We start from the raw sequence: 14,207 nt of genomic DNA on the forward strand, positions 1-14,207 counted from the left end.
TCTTAAGAGCTTAAAAATAAGTGAATTGAACTGAAAGAAGCCTCCTGGAAACGAGGTGAAATGTTTCCAAAAAGTCCAGGTTTCAAGCTCTTACACAGACACGATTTATGTTGATAACCATTTGTTAAAAACTGTAAGAGTAAATACAAGTATGCAAACATATTTCTTTGGTCAGTTACTCTGATTTGTTTCTTTCCTTCTTGTACTTGCATGGCCCAACGTGTCAGGAGTTCTGAAGGATTTACAGATGGCTTTTGCACATGTCATCCCAAAAACATGGTGATTTTTTTTTATCTGGCTGTTGATAAAAGTTTCTGGTTTATGGAGTGCTAAAAAGACTCATGTGCCAACAAATTCAGAATCCGACTTTATCTATCCATTCAGATTCCTGTAAGATTGTGCAAATTTGCACATATTAAGATATAATGCCTCACTTGCATATTGAAACATTATATCCTTAATGTAAATAATAATCTGGGTAAATTTCATGTTGATCTATGAGTTTTTACCCTGTTTACCTGGACGATGCATGATATCTGTCATTTATCACCTGTTTCTACTTGTAAAACTCTCTTGAATAACTGCTGCTGCTGAGGGCTCATCCCTGTCAGACAACTCTAATAAGAATGCACAGTCCTCCCAGCTTTGCTTCTTCTGCCTCATTCATTGTTTTTCTGTTCTTAATTGCTTCTTTATGCCTCGTTATTTTTAATTAATGTGGCAAGCTCATCTTGCTTCACTAAACTCTGACATGAACCATAATCTGACATTTAATTAGCCAAAAGAACTGAAAATATCACTTGTTTGGACCAGTTTGCTTAGAGACCTTTGTAGAAACCACAAACTGTAAAGGTTTACAGCTGAAAAGGTGAAAAAAGGTAGATTTGTTCAGGCCAAAAAAATTCAAATTTGTATGTCTTTAGAACAGTGAGTATATTTATATATATTTCAACATCAGAAAATTAATATTAAAACACATATTTTAAACATATTCCCAGCCATACAAAACAATACCTGACCAGCCATCCTTGTTTTGATTTTTTTTTTAAATTTGACAAGATCACAGCACTGAGTCCCTTTCCACTGTGGCAAATGTTCTATGAGTGTGTACTTGTATTTGGGTAGCACCCCCTAATAGTGATGTGGCAGGGGGTCATGGCTGTGGCTCCTCTGTATGTACGCCATTGCATCCCTGTATGTGAGGGTCAGCTGTGGTCGGTCGTACATCTCACTGAGTGCCTGAAACTTTGGGCCCCACCGCGAGAGTCTGTCATAAACAAAACCTCCATCATCTTCCTCCTCTTCCCCGTCGTCCTGATCACCGTCGCCTGTGTTGATGTTTCTATGGGACACTGCGGACCCCAGTGAACTAAGGCTTCCTGCCGACGACCCGGAGCCTTCCACGCACCAGACGTGGTAGGCGTCTGGCGGGAAAGCCTCATTGTCATTGTCTGCCTCCCAAATGATTCGCGCCACGTAGCTTCTAAAGTCCACGTGGGAGCGTGAGCCAGGCGGGGCATCAGTGTAACTGCCTACGTCGCTTGTCTCCACGTCTCTGTTTACATGAGCAGTGTAATTAGCGTAGGTTGCATCGCTGGTATAGTTGGCGTTGGCGGCATGCTGATGGTGGTGGTGATGTGGGATGCTGAGGTAGGGAGCACCTGAGCTGCACGAGGAACTGGATGGATGAACCTCTTCCTGGGAGCCCGGTGAGGATTTGATGAGCGGAGCGGTCGTGCAGGAGGATGACTGAGACAAACTGGAGCACAGTGGACGCTTCAGCTCTGTGATGTCATAACCGTTCTGGAAGGACGGAGGAAAAAAGAAGATACATGGGTACCTATTAAATCTGATGCTTAATTTTAAAAATTGTATTTTTTTACTGTAGTGCCCCTAGTGGTCAAATAATATAATTCCACATTTTGGTTTTACAACTTCAGGAAGGGGTGCTAGGCGAGTTCATACACCAAGTCTGGTCATAATACATGAAAGATGCTAAGACATGACATGACTTCGTGTCTGAAGTCATGTCATGCCATTGACCACTGTCAACTGGGTTTTTCGAATTTAACTTGGTCTGATGGTGGGTCACTTAATTACACAAATGGTTCCAGCTTTGGTGGCCCTTGAATGCTAAAAACAAATTAGATAACTTGTTTACATTATACATGCTTCCCTTAGGCAGCATCATTAGAAGACATAGCATACATTTTCACTGCTATGCAGATGACACCCAGCTCTATCTGTCCATGAAGCCAGATAACACACACCAATTAGTTAAACTGCAGGAATGTCTTAAAGACATAAAAACCTGGATGGCCGCTAACTTTCTGCTTCTTAATTCAGATAAAACTGAGGTTATTGTACTCGGCCCTGAAAATCTTAGAAATATGGTATCTAACCAGATTCTTACTCTGGATGGCATTACCTTGGCCTCCAGTAACGCTGTGAAGTCATTTTTGACCAGGACATGTCCTTCAATGCACATATTAAACAAATATGTAAGACTGCTTTCTTCCATTTGTGCAACATCTCTAAAGTTAGAAATATCCTGTCTCAGAGTGACGCTGAAAAACTAGTTCATGTATTTATTACTTCCAGGCTGGACTACTGTAATTCATTATTATCAGGATGTCCAAAAAACTCACTGAAAAGCCTTCAGCTAATCCAAAATGCTGCAGCAAGAGTACTGACAGGGACTAGAAAGAGAGAGCAGATTTCTCCTGTTTTGGCTTCCCTTCACTGGCTTCCTGTTAAATCCAGAATTGAATTCAAAATCTTGCTCCTCACATAAAAGGTCTTAAATAATCAGGCCCCATCTTATCTTAATGACCTTGTAGTACCATATCACCCTATTAGAGCACTTCGCTCTTGCTCTGCAGGCCTACTTGTTGTTCCTAGAGTATTTAAAAGTAGAATGGGAGGGAGAGCCTTCAGTTTTCAGGCCCCTCTTCTGTGGAACCAGCTTCCAGCTTGGATTCGGGAGACAGACACTATCTCTACTTTTAAGATTAGGCTTAAAACTTTCCTTTTTGCTAAAGCATATAGTTAGGGCTGGACCAGGTGACCCTGAATCCTCCCTTAGTTATGCTCCAATAGACGTAGGCTGCCGGGGGATTCCCATGATGCATTGAGTTTTTCCTTTCCAGTCACCTTTCTCACTCACTATGTGTTAATAGACCTCTCTGCACTGAATCATATCTGTTATTAATCTCTGTCTCTCTTCCACAGCATGTCTTTGTCCCGTTTTTCTTCTCTCACCCCAACCGGTCGCAGCAGATGACCCCGCCCCTCCCTGAGCCTGGTTCTGCCGGAGGTTTCTTCCTGTTAAAAGGGAATTTTTCCTTCCCACTGTCGCCAAAGTGCTTGCTCATAGAGGGTCATATGATTGTCGGGTTTTTCTCTGTATCTATGAAGCACCTTGAGGCGACTGCTGTTGTGATTTGGTGCTGTATAAATAAAATTGAATTGAATAACTGTTCCCAATCAGCGTGCCAAATTTCAAAACTTACTTACAAAGAAGAAGAAGAAACACTGGTTAGTTGTGGCCTCAAACACAGGATGTTTGTAGACTATTATTTGATTACCTGAGATGCTAAAATGCATTTTTGACGGTGAGGCCTTGATTCTTAAAAAAAAATCAACTGTCATGTAAAATGCAGAACATTGTATCCATTTATTGTGTGTGTGTTTGGTTCTGTGTACCTGGTCCTGCTCTCCTCCTCCCTCTTCATTGTAGTTGAGAATGTTTTCTCGGATGTCCTCCCAGCTCACATGCTCAGCAGGGATGTGGTAAACTCCTCGCTTCCTGAACTTATTTCGGCTGCCTTTTTGGTTCCACACTGTCACTGCCACCAGCACCGCTGAGCGCACACACACACACACACACACACACACACACACACACACACACACATGCACAGAGGAGGATGGTATGAATATGCATCTCTTCGTAAATGTGCTTCTGCACCACCGGGACAGACATTAGTTTCCTTCCTGTATATTTGAAGCAGTGGCTCATTAAAGCTGCTCTGTGGAGTCATTTAGCCTCAATAAATCAGTACCAAGTTCATTTAGAAACATTAGTATAATTACGGCAAACAGGTGAAAAATAAATGAGGCAGCCATTGGGAAGAGTATCAAATTCTAACAGCTTTCTACGCAGCATTTTTATTGAGACTACAAGGTCATTTGTGTTTCAAAAATCACCTAGAAGATATTTAATCTGTTCATGCGAGACGAAATGAAGGCTTCTGATGGAAAAACACAAACCATAACACAGTAGGTGTGAAGCTGAGGGAAACAACCGTTCACTGGTTAGATTAAGTTGACTTATGAACAGCTTAAGGGGCGAATGGTTATTTTGTAACATTTATTTAACTGAATTCTCTTTGCGTCACCACAGCTTGTATTTTTAATGATTAGTGCTCCCAGAAAAAACTGTTGATCTTCAAACAGTAAAGGTCTGCAGTGGAGATTCGACCTGACCGGGCTGGATGTATGCACACACTTTTTTGCCAGCTTCCATCTATCTAAATAAGTTTAATTTCTGTTGATTATGCTGCCAGTGTCACTCAGAGATGAGTCATCACATGACTCATACTGAAGTCAGATGTGAGTCATACATTTGGCAAATTTCATCTCCTCCTACCGTAAGCCTCTGGTCGTAACCTGAATCTCTCAGCCAAGACTCTGATGGTCATACCACAATCTCGGCTCATAACCAAGGCGATCTGGCTTTTTCTGTCAGGGCCCTCACTCTTTTGAATATTCTTCCCTCTTTAAAGACACTTTTTTTTGTGAGCATGCTTCTTCTGTGCCTCTAATTTAAGTTATGCTGATATTCTCCTTTATAATTGTTCTATCAACTTCTACTGCTGAATCTTTATTTTAGTTAACCAGTTTGTGGAAATTTGGATTTTCTTTATTCCCCACTTTTAATCTTCTTGTGCTGCCAGGATTCCAACAACTAATATTGTTTCATCTTTATCTCCTCTTAAAGCATGAGTGCTGTCACCCAGGTTGGCACGTGCTGAGATGTGACCCTCTGTTTTCTGAGACAGAGAACATTAACCTTTTTCTCCCTCACACAAGACTTTGTCCAGCTCACTTCAGCCTCTTATTTCTGACTGGCTTCCTCTTATAAATAGAAAGTTTGAAAAGTAGGTGGGAGGGGCTTGAGAGATTGTTACCCACCCTCCCTGAAATCATCAAGAGTCAAAAGTAGAAAAAACCCCCAGTCTATCTTAGAGCGGTCTACAAAGAACACTTGTACACATGCTGATCTCATTTACTGAAACATTAATCACAACAGAAACGAAACAATTATAGATAAATTTGCAGAGTTTCAAAATAACCACAGTTTTAATATAAACTACTAATATGCCATCATACTTTCCTGGAAACAAAACAACAACATAAATATTTCCCGTACTGTTAGTTATATTGTGTAATTCATGACAACATCAGAGTTTATTGTGTGAGGTTTGATTTAGTTCAGTAAATTATGTGTCATTCAGATGACTATAAACCAAAGAACTTTAGCAAAGTTTACCTCATCGTACTCTCTCTTAATTTCATTCTGTTAATGACTCTCTTTGCTCTTACCGAAGAAGACGAGCAGACACATGCTGATGGCCAAGATGGAGCTGGGGCTCAGAGCAGGCAGCCGGTGACCTTTGACCTGCCCCAGCTCGCAGCGTTGACCCCTGAAACCCTCCTGACATCGGCACCGGTAGCTATCGGGTGAAAGCGGCTGGCAGACACCACCGTTACGGCAGGAAGAAAGTCCACAGGGCGACGGCGCGCAACGCTGCTGACCTGAGTCGTCAGTCACGGTTACCTGACTACCAGGACACCTGGGACATGATGGAGAGCAGGACAGATGACAACGTTAGTTAGATGTGGCACTAAAATGGAAATAAATTCTTGGAAAACTTTATGCGTGACCTCATAGGAAAGACAAAAAACTTTTAAGAAACAAAACTGCTAAAAGAATGAATTAATAGCTTCCCACCAGTGGAAGCTATATAAGTGTGCTGCTTTGCGTTTGTGTGTCATTTACTTGCACTGGTGTTTCCTCCATAAGTCGACGCACCGCAGCGGGCTGCGGCAGGGCTGGCTGCTGCAGGCATTGCTAGAGCACCCTGAGGTGACACCACGTCTCTCCAGCACCGTCACCAGGTCCCGGCTCTGGCCATCCAGAGGCAGGACGTGACCATTAAATCGAACATCCCGCAGACAACCTGTTTGCCAAAAATTCCTGTTTAGCATTGCGTCCAATATGGTTTTTAAGATAAACTATTCAAAAATAATGCACTTGTGATGTAATGAGTGAAACTCAAAAGCTAAACTAACTAATTGCAATGCTTTATCTTGAAAGAACAATTAACACAAAAACTTAAGGAAAACACAATCATTGCTTCATTTCTGAGTTATCTCTGAATTAAGCATCTGCACAGCTATAAAATATTTAAAAACGGAATTCTAAGTTTTCTGGTAACATTGTGAAAGCAAGAATAAATCCGAAGAGAAACACAGTGTATTTCAAGAATTTAAATACTTGTTGCCATGGCTGTCAGGCACTTAAGAGTCATTTTACTCCATTCAGAACTCACTTGAATAAACAAAGACTTTTTTTCTGAAATTAGATTCAGCTCTCACCCTGGAAGTCAGCCTTGTCTGGTCCATTACCAACCATTAGGCTGGATGGATGAACCACGATCTCCCTGCGGCTCCCCAGGCGGGCCTGCACTTCCCTCGAGCCCCCGCCGTGCTCTAACCGCAGGGTAAACATGTTGTCATAGCGACTGAGGCTGACCAGGACCCACTGCCCGACATCCACCCGCTGGCCGGGAAGCCGCAAAGCGTGAGCGCCGTCACCAAGGTTGGCACGTACTGAGATGTGACCCTCTGTGATCTGAGACAGAGAAGAACATAAACCTTCGAAAAAAAGCTGCTGCTCGGGGATTTAAATTCTCGCAACAAAATCTGTCATGTGGGGAAGTAAAAACTGCCACCCATTGAAAATGCATTCATTATCTAAAAATGGTGCAGTAAAAGTGCAGTATTTGATAAAATGGTTAAATGTTCTTTAAGAAAAAGTGAGATTATCTTGATAAGTGGATGCTGTTTAAACTGTGATATAAGCAGGCTTATTTTTGAGGATAGCTATCATGTGAAAGGTTAGTCATTGTTGTTCTACAGGTGGACTGACCTCCAGTACGATGTATTCATTGGTCTCCCGGGACGTCACAGACAGCAGGGTCCCTGAGGTGGCTCTGGTTCGGACGAGCAGCTGAATGTTTGTGCGTCGGGAGATGCCGCCTCCTCTGAGCTGAAAGCGCACCACACTGCCCGAATCGAAGGAGAACTCTGGCATGGCTGAGGGGGGAGGAACATATAAATGTTTAAATTGTTTCACACAAAAGGACGAACTTGAACTATTAATCTTCTTTGCAGACTGAAAACAAAACATGTACACATAAGGAGGTAATTGTTTTTCACAGACTGTTTGGCCTGACTGCTCTCAGTCAGATCTAACAGGTACAACACTGACTGCTTCAGCAGCTTAATAATTGTGACATCCACAGCAGGATGTCACAATTATTAAGCTGACCACAGAGCCCTGGAAAAGGAGTCAGACTCTCTGTGTGTGCTATTTTAGGCTGACGGGCTTTCTTTGCTCCGAAGTTTCACAGCTTTTATGAAGGTTTCTAAAATTTCCAAGGTCCATAGATCTAATTCTGTATTCCCAAAACTAAAGATTTAAAAGAGGAAACTGCACTGATATGGACTGAAACGCTCTGACCCTCACCCCTGTCACACTTGTGCCCCGTGTATCCAGCGTGGCACTCGCAGCTGAACGAGCCCCAGTCTGCGAGGCAGGTTGCGTGAATCCCACATGAGGGTCCCGCCGCCGTTACGCACACGCCGTCTGTGAGCTTACAACCTGGGATGCTGTCCACACTCTCACCGGGAGATGCCAAATCATACACCTAAGGGACAACAAAAGAAAGGAGGGAGATGATTATTTGTTGAAAAAAAATATTTACACAAATTTTCTTTTATATCCAGCAAACTTTCGTCACATGCTTTACAAAGGAACCCAGTGCTGCCTCTGGTCATGTGATCCAGGCTGCGCACACAGCCAAGTATAGATCAGAGAAGTTTTTTTTTGTTTGTTTTTTTTTTTAATTCTACCGTTTTCCTTCTTTATATCTGAAATAGAACAAAGACCAAATTTGACATGCACTGAATTTCTAAATGTGCCCATTCTTTCTGGTTGGCAGCCATTTTCGTGCTGTGTCAATCTACCTTAATGCATGAGCTACAAAAATGTGTTTTGAATTTTTCTGAGGGAATCAAGAAACCAGCTTTGATTACAGAACAAAGAAAAGCATGTAAGGCGGGGGGTTCTGTTTCTGTCTCTTTTAAGGTTTTAAAAGCCTCTTTCTACTGTCATAAAAATTTGGCTTTGAAAAGTGAAACTAAAGGGGTTCCTCCTCAATGGAGCATGAATGTGCTCAGCAAACCTCCCACAGTTCCTCACACAATATTTCTTCTACATAAAAAACAAAAACAAAAAGACCCCAATTGCTTCCTAATGGTGGCGCCAGTTGAGTCATTGTATCAACACTGTAATTGATCATTTTTGAAACGTGATTTAAAAATGTTGGGCTGTATGTTGTTGATGCAGAGCTTTGAGCTTTGTGAAGCTGTGAGGCTTCAAGTGTGCTAATCTAGTTTAAAGTGGAGCTATTATGGGTTTCTTATCTTCTGTCATATACAGTTGGATCCATAATTTTTTGGACAATGATGCAATCTATTGTAATTTTGCATCTGTATATAACCCCACTGGATTTTAAACCAAACACTCAGGCTTTCAGCTTTATTTCAAGGGGAGTAAGAAAAAGTATATCTTTAACTGTGTAGGAATTACAGACTTTTTTTTTTTTTACATATACAAAGTCATACCAATTTCAGAGGCTAAAAATAATCAGATAGTTGACAAGCAGTCTGATAAGGCCAGCTCTCGGCTCTTGATGATGATTAATATTGTCATCTCAGGCCCACAGCTCTGGCTATGAGCACAGAATCTCCACCCACCTGATGTTCAAACCTTCTGTTTATAGAAGTAAACCAATGAGAAGAAAGCTGGCTTAAAGGAAGCGTGAGGAGCCAAAAGGGCTTCTTTCAGACAAATGATGAACCGAGGGGCTGTACCAGTTCCCAGCATTAGATAAATAAGGATTCATTTGAGCTGATTTGAGCAAAACTCGTCAAGCACCAAATAACAAAAAGATATAGCTCGAAATGAGCATAGAAAAAATATTTATGTCTATAAGTTTAAATTGATTTAATTTGAACTTGGTACAAAATAACAGCTAGAGTATGGAAAATACGCTGATACCTTCATGCTGGGTTATGCCAACTTACCATATTTAGAAAGAATAAATGTAGCCAAACCTTTAATTACTCACAGAGGACTTTTGATGCATGCTGAAGGCAACAATAGGCAGGTTTTCTCTCAAGATCAGTGTCTCTGCTTCTGTGGTTACTGCATGAGCTCACAAACTGGGGATCTTGTACATGTATATTTATTGATCTTGAATGTATGAAAACATTAAATAAACCCCATAGCACGGTTAGAACATATGACCTCTATGCTCACAGGGCACAGCTCCATCAAGCAGTCATCGCTTACAAACGCACGGTAAACTACAAACAGATCCTGGTTAACTGACACCTCCAGTGAGGTTGTAATCAAACAAAATGACTGCTTTGAATCACTTGCTGAGTTTGTGAGACTCCCCATTATCAGTCACTGCACTGTGTGGAGTCCTGCTTGACCTTTAGTGCAAGAGCACTGATATTGCCCACTGAAAGAAGTCCAGCACCCCTCTCACACTCTTCAGATTCACAATAAATTGCATACATGAGGTTAGAAAAGGAACCACTTTGCCATATTTGCCATATCTACCTTCCCTGTTTGGTGCATGTAGAAACAAAATCTTCAGTCTTCAATTAGAATTTGATACTTTATTAGAGTGCAAACACGACCACTGGAAGGTTAACCTTTAATTACCTTTAATACCTCATTATTATCACTATAAATCATTTTATGTGGCAGTGTTTTGCTAATTTAAAAAAAAAAAAAAATTTAATACAAAAACTGTAACTCATCCACCATTTGAAGGCAGAGTTAATCTTACTCCTGTAAAATCAGAGCATTAGACTGAAGGAGGCATCCCCAAAACACAGGGGATTGCGGTTTGAATGAGGTGCCACAGTGACAGGCTGATGGTAACATACTTCCATATCTTCTTGTCTGAAAGCTGGTTGAAATCTTTCCAGGGGACTATTTTGGGATATTTGAGAAGTGACTGAGGTTTGCAGCAGTAAAGGAACCACAGCAACACGCTGAGCTTCATGAGGACGAGGGAGATTCTTTTCATTTATGTTACATTTTGGACTGTGATGTTGTTATGCTGGCCTTGGCTGAGGAGCCGAGCCTAGATCACCATCTGTCCAACCACCATCCCTGTGGTACTCACAGGCGCACAGATAAACACCATCACCATCCACCAAGGACTGCAAGTGAATACATGCATGAACAAACACAAACAGGTGCAGACCTGCAGACATTAAAACTGCATTTAAGAGCCAAGAAAAACACACACACACACAAAAAGCCTAATGATCTCTGGGATTAAAAACAATCATTTAAAGAGGCTTTAAACAGAGTATGGCTATTAAAATCTAATCATTTACATTAAGGCTTTTTGCCCCCAAAATTTCACACACACATTCATGTCCCCACAATAGGAACTCTACAAACCAGCATGCTCATATTGTAATATTACCTGACTGTCGACCACCAGGTTGCGGATGCAGCCAGTGAAACTGCGGTAATGTCTGTGAGGGGACATTTCCTTCACCCCTCCCAACTGCAGAGGCTGGAAAACATTCAGATATCTGAAGAGGAGAAGAAATAAGGAAGGGAGGAAAAGAAGTGGAGGATGACAGAAGAAGGGAAGAAAAACAGAAGTAGTCAGAGGATGAAAAGCAGAGTTGGGAGGATGATGTGAAAGAAGAAGATTCGGAAAAGGAAAAAAAAATAAGGATGAATTGAATGAAAACAAAAATAAAGGAAAAAAGAAAGCAAGAGAAAGGTAAATTGGGTTTTTCACAGCAAAGTTTTAGATTCTCTGTGTTAAATTTGTAAGTAAGCAGTGAAATCTGGGGTTGTTCTTACTTCTGATTTCCAGGTGTCTCTCCTGCAGCTCTACAGCTGGACTCATCTGTCTCCAACTCATTCACAGCCACCCCTCCACACTGGTCCAGGATCAGCTGGACAGCCTGAGGACAAACAGAATGCACACCGTTACCTCATGTAACTCACCTTTTCCTCCTATTTTACAAGTTTTTTGATTTCCTGTTCCTTTGTTTCTTTTTCATTATTTCCACCTATCCAGTCATCCTTCCATGCATCTGCTATACTGCAGATAAGTCTCACCTTTCCGTCACTGATGATGTCGAGGCGATGCCAGCGTCGGTCGGTGACAGTGGATTTGGGTGGAAACTGCAAAGTGAGTGTTCCTGATCCGTGGTTTATGCTCAGAGCTGGAACGCCGTTTCTCAACTCTGAATGGGGAGTTGAGAATATTATCTTTGTTTTCTCTTTTCCATCTCACGGTAAACACACATACGCATACACACACACACACACACACACTACAGTGACCCGAATACAAAATCCCAACAGGCCTAAATAAACAATAAAGTCAAGTCTGTAAACATCAACATAACAAATGTGTAAAACAGGCTGGAAAATATGTTTAGAGCTCATAAAGTGAATTTTGAGGGCTGCCTTACTTAAGTTGATGTGTGCAGTAAAATTGAACACAGCTTTGGGTCATTTAATACCCACTATGACAAAAAAAATATTCGTTTCTTGTGTCTTAAAAGTTGACGCATGCCCTGACATCACTTCTCCTTATTGCTACGTAAGCTTCTGGATCCCATCAACAACTGCAGTAAGCCACTTTATCAATTTTCTCTGTGTGAATCTCCCAATATCCTTTCATCTGCTGCTGTAAAATGTGTGGGTTTGTGTCTATGTGTGTATGACCTGATCAACCTCATAGTCACAATATTGGACATGTAAGTGCAAAAACGCTTCAGAGAGATCAATCCTGCAATTATCTTTGATTTTCCCCTCCCCGGACCACTGCAGCAACAGCCTGGGTTCAATAATTACATAACTTTAATGCCACAAGATTATGCAAGAAGTGTTCGAAAGGCCATCTGCAGGCTAATCCATCAGCACCACATTAGGGCCACTGGGAGCTGACATTAGAGTTTATGAAGCTCCTCATCCACTGAGAAACTGTCTATACAGCAGCGGATTGATGAACGCTTTGTGTTTGCTGAAAAGCAGGACCGGCAGCACGTTCCCATCAGCACTGTGAGATTAGTATGATTGTTATAGAGCTAGGAAGTTAAAATAATTTGTCAGCTTTCAGCAAAAGGGTACTGAAGTTCAAGCAGAATGTGTTTGCTGCAGCAAATGAGCCACTCTCAGAGACTTCTGCAAGCCTTGCAATAATCACCTCTGCTCCTCATTTTTCTAACGCTTTGTTGGTTAATAGATGATTCTTTTTATCTATATCATACCAAACCTAGCTGAAAACTACAATGACTAGCTGATAGTTTAAGAGTTGATAAATAAAATCAGAGCCATCTGTACACTGAAATGTGCTGTTAGCTTTGAATCACGACAATCTCTTTGCTGGACCAACATGGTGGTTGTGTGGTCCAAAGCTTATGTACCAAAGTGTTGCACGTTTATATTTTTTATTTTGCGTTAAACTGAAAAGTTAAAGGACATCACAGGTCCAGTAAATGAAATGCATTAGCCACATCAATCATCCCAGAGCACACACTAAACCTAATAATTTAAATTTAATTTGATCATTTTCAGCCTTTGTTCTCACAAACACCTTCCAGAGAATCGATTAGATAAAGAATTATATTTAGACAGTGGAATTCAAAAGCCTTTACAGTAACGATCGAATCTAACCTCAAATCCACATATGTCATATAACAGTTCTGACTTCAGAACATCTACAGTACAATGTGCCACTTACCAAGAACATGAAGTTATAAGCTTTATAAACATGGAAGAAAACCCATTAGATCAAAGGCCTTACTGTATAAACTGTGTTCTAATGTCACCTAGTGCATAATGGAGCTGTTGTATAGCTGCATGTAATCAGTGGTGCATTTTCTGATTCTTTGTTGGTTTTGTCACTAAGTCTTAAGATGCAAAGAACACCAACAGAAGGTTAGTAAGGGTGACTGTAAATCATTTATTTATTAGACTCAACACTGGCTCACACTTTCATGTGTGTTTTTGCAGCTATTTAAGAGCACCTTTACTGTCATACTGACATATTCAGGCCAAAATTTCTACTTCCTTCCAAGTGGCTAACTTGAACTGAAATTACTAGATCTAGCCTTATTAGTTTATTTGAAAATACTGACTGTTTGATCTTCATAGATCTTCCGAGTAGAACTCTTTGGATTTGTGTTTTCATTGAGTTTGACTCCAGAGCAAAGAAAGTTAAGATGTTAACTCTTAATCTACAAAAGTAGAAGCTTTACACACGAGAGCCTCAGCGTGAAACTCACCAATGGCAATGAAGTCCTCCTGCTCCCCAGAGTGAACATTACCAAGCAGCCCGTTGTAGAGGAGCAGCCCATTGGCTGACTCAGCCAGGAACTCCAGGGAGATGTGGCTCTGATAGCAAGGTTTGATGGGAGGGAACCAGGCGTAACCCTGGCCGCCAAAGCTGTGTTTGGTCTGCTGACACTCGGGGCCGTCGTACATGGGAGGACACTTGCATCTGAGACAGAGAGTTAATCTACTTTATTTTCTAATTATATTATTTCTTTTATTATATTTCTTATTAAAGACTTTTTACTGTCCATTAGTACTGCTGCAAAGCAAATTTCTTTTCTGACAGGTTCAAATGAACTGAGAGAGATCGACAGACAGAAAGATAAACAGAGACATAATCCACATTCAAGAAACCTTAATAGAAATGCTTAAAAAAATAATATAAATATATATTTGCCAGTGTTGATAAGTTGTTCAAGTGCAAGAAAAAGAAAGAGAGCAATGGAGAGTGAGCCATCTGTCA

The 14,207-nt window shown here is 41.1% G+C and overlaps 1 protein-coding gene across 1 annotated transcript in view; it reads right to left on the reverse strand.

Moving 5' to 3' along the window:
- Nucleotides 1–1,131: 1,131 nt before the first annotated feature.
- LOC146622661 (neural-cadherin) overlaps nt 1,132–14,207 on the reverse strand; it is a 143,260-nt gene continuing 130,184 nt past the window's right edge. The window contains exons 24-34 of the mRNA XM_085365327.1: nt 13,696–13,910; nt 11,519–11,646; nt 11,258–11,361; nt 10,866–10,977; nt 7,817–7,997; nt 7,217–7,383; nt 6,664–6,919; nt 6,065–6,245; nt 5,608–5,858; nt 3,706–3,863; nt 1,132–1,803 (exon numbers count right to left, since the gene is read on the reverse strand). Of these exons, the coding sequence (XP_085221453.1) occupies nt 1,132–1,803; nt 3,706–3,863; nt 5,608–5,858; nt 6,065–6,245; nt 6,664–6,919; nt 7,217–7,383; nt 7,817–7,997; nt 10,866–10,977; nt 11,258–11,361; nt 11,519–11,646; nt 13,696–13,910 (2,425 nt within the window). The remainder of the gene's footprint in view (nt 1,804–3,705; nt 3,864–5,607; nt 5,859–6,064; nt 6,246–6,663; nt 6,920–7,216; nt 7,384–7,816; nt 7,998–10,865; nt 10,978–11,257; nt 11,362–11,518; nt 11,647–13,695; nt 13,911–14,207) is intronic.

Source organism: Diplotaxodon limnothrissa, linkage group LG11, assembly GCF_057381915.1.
Source record: "Diplotaxodon limnothrissa isolate DT_005_m linkage group LG11, D_limnothrissa_male_GT1.1, whole genome shotgun sequence".
NCBI lineage: Eukaryota > Metazoa > Chordata > Actinopteri > Cichliformes > Cichlidae > Diplotaxodon > Diplotaxodon limnothrissa.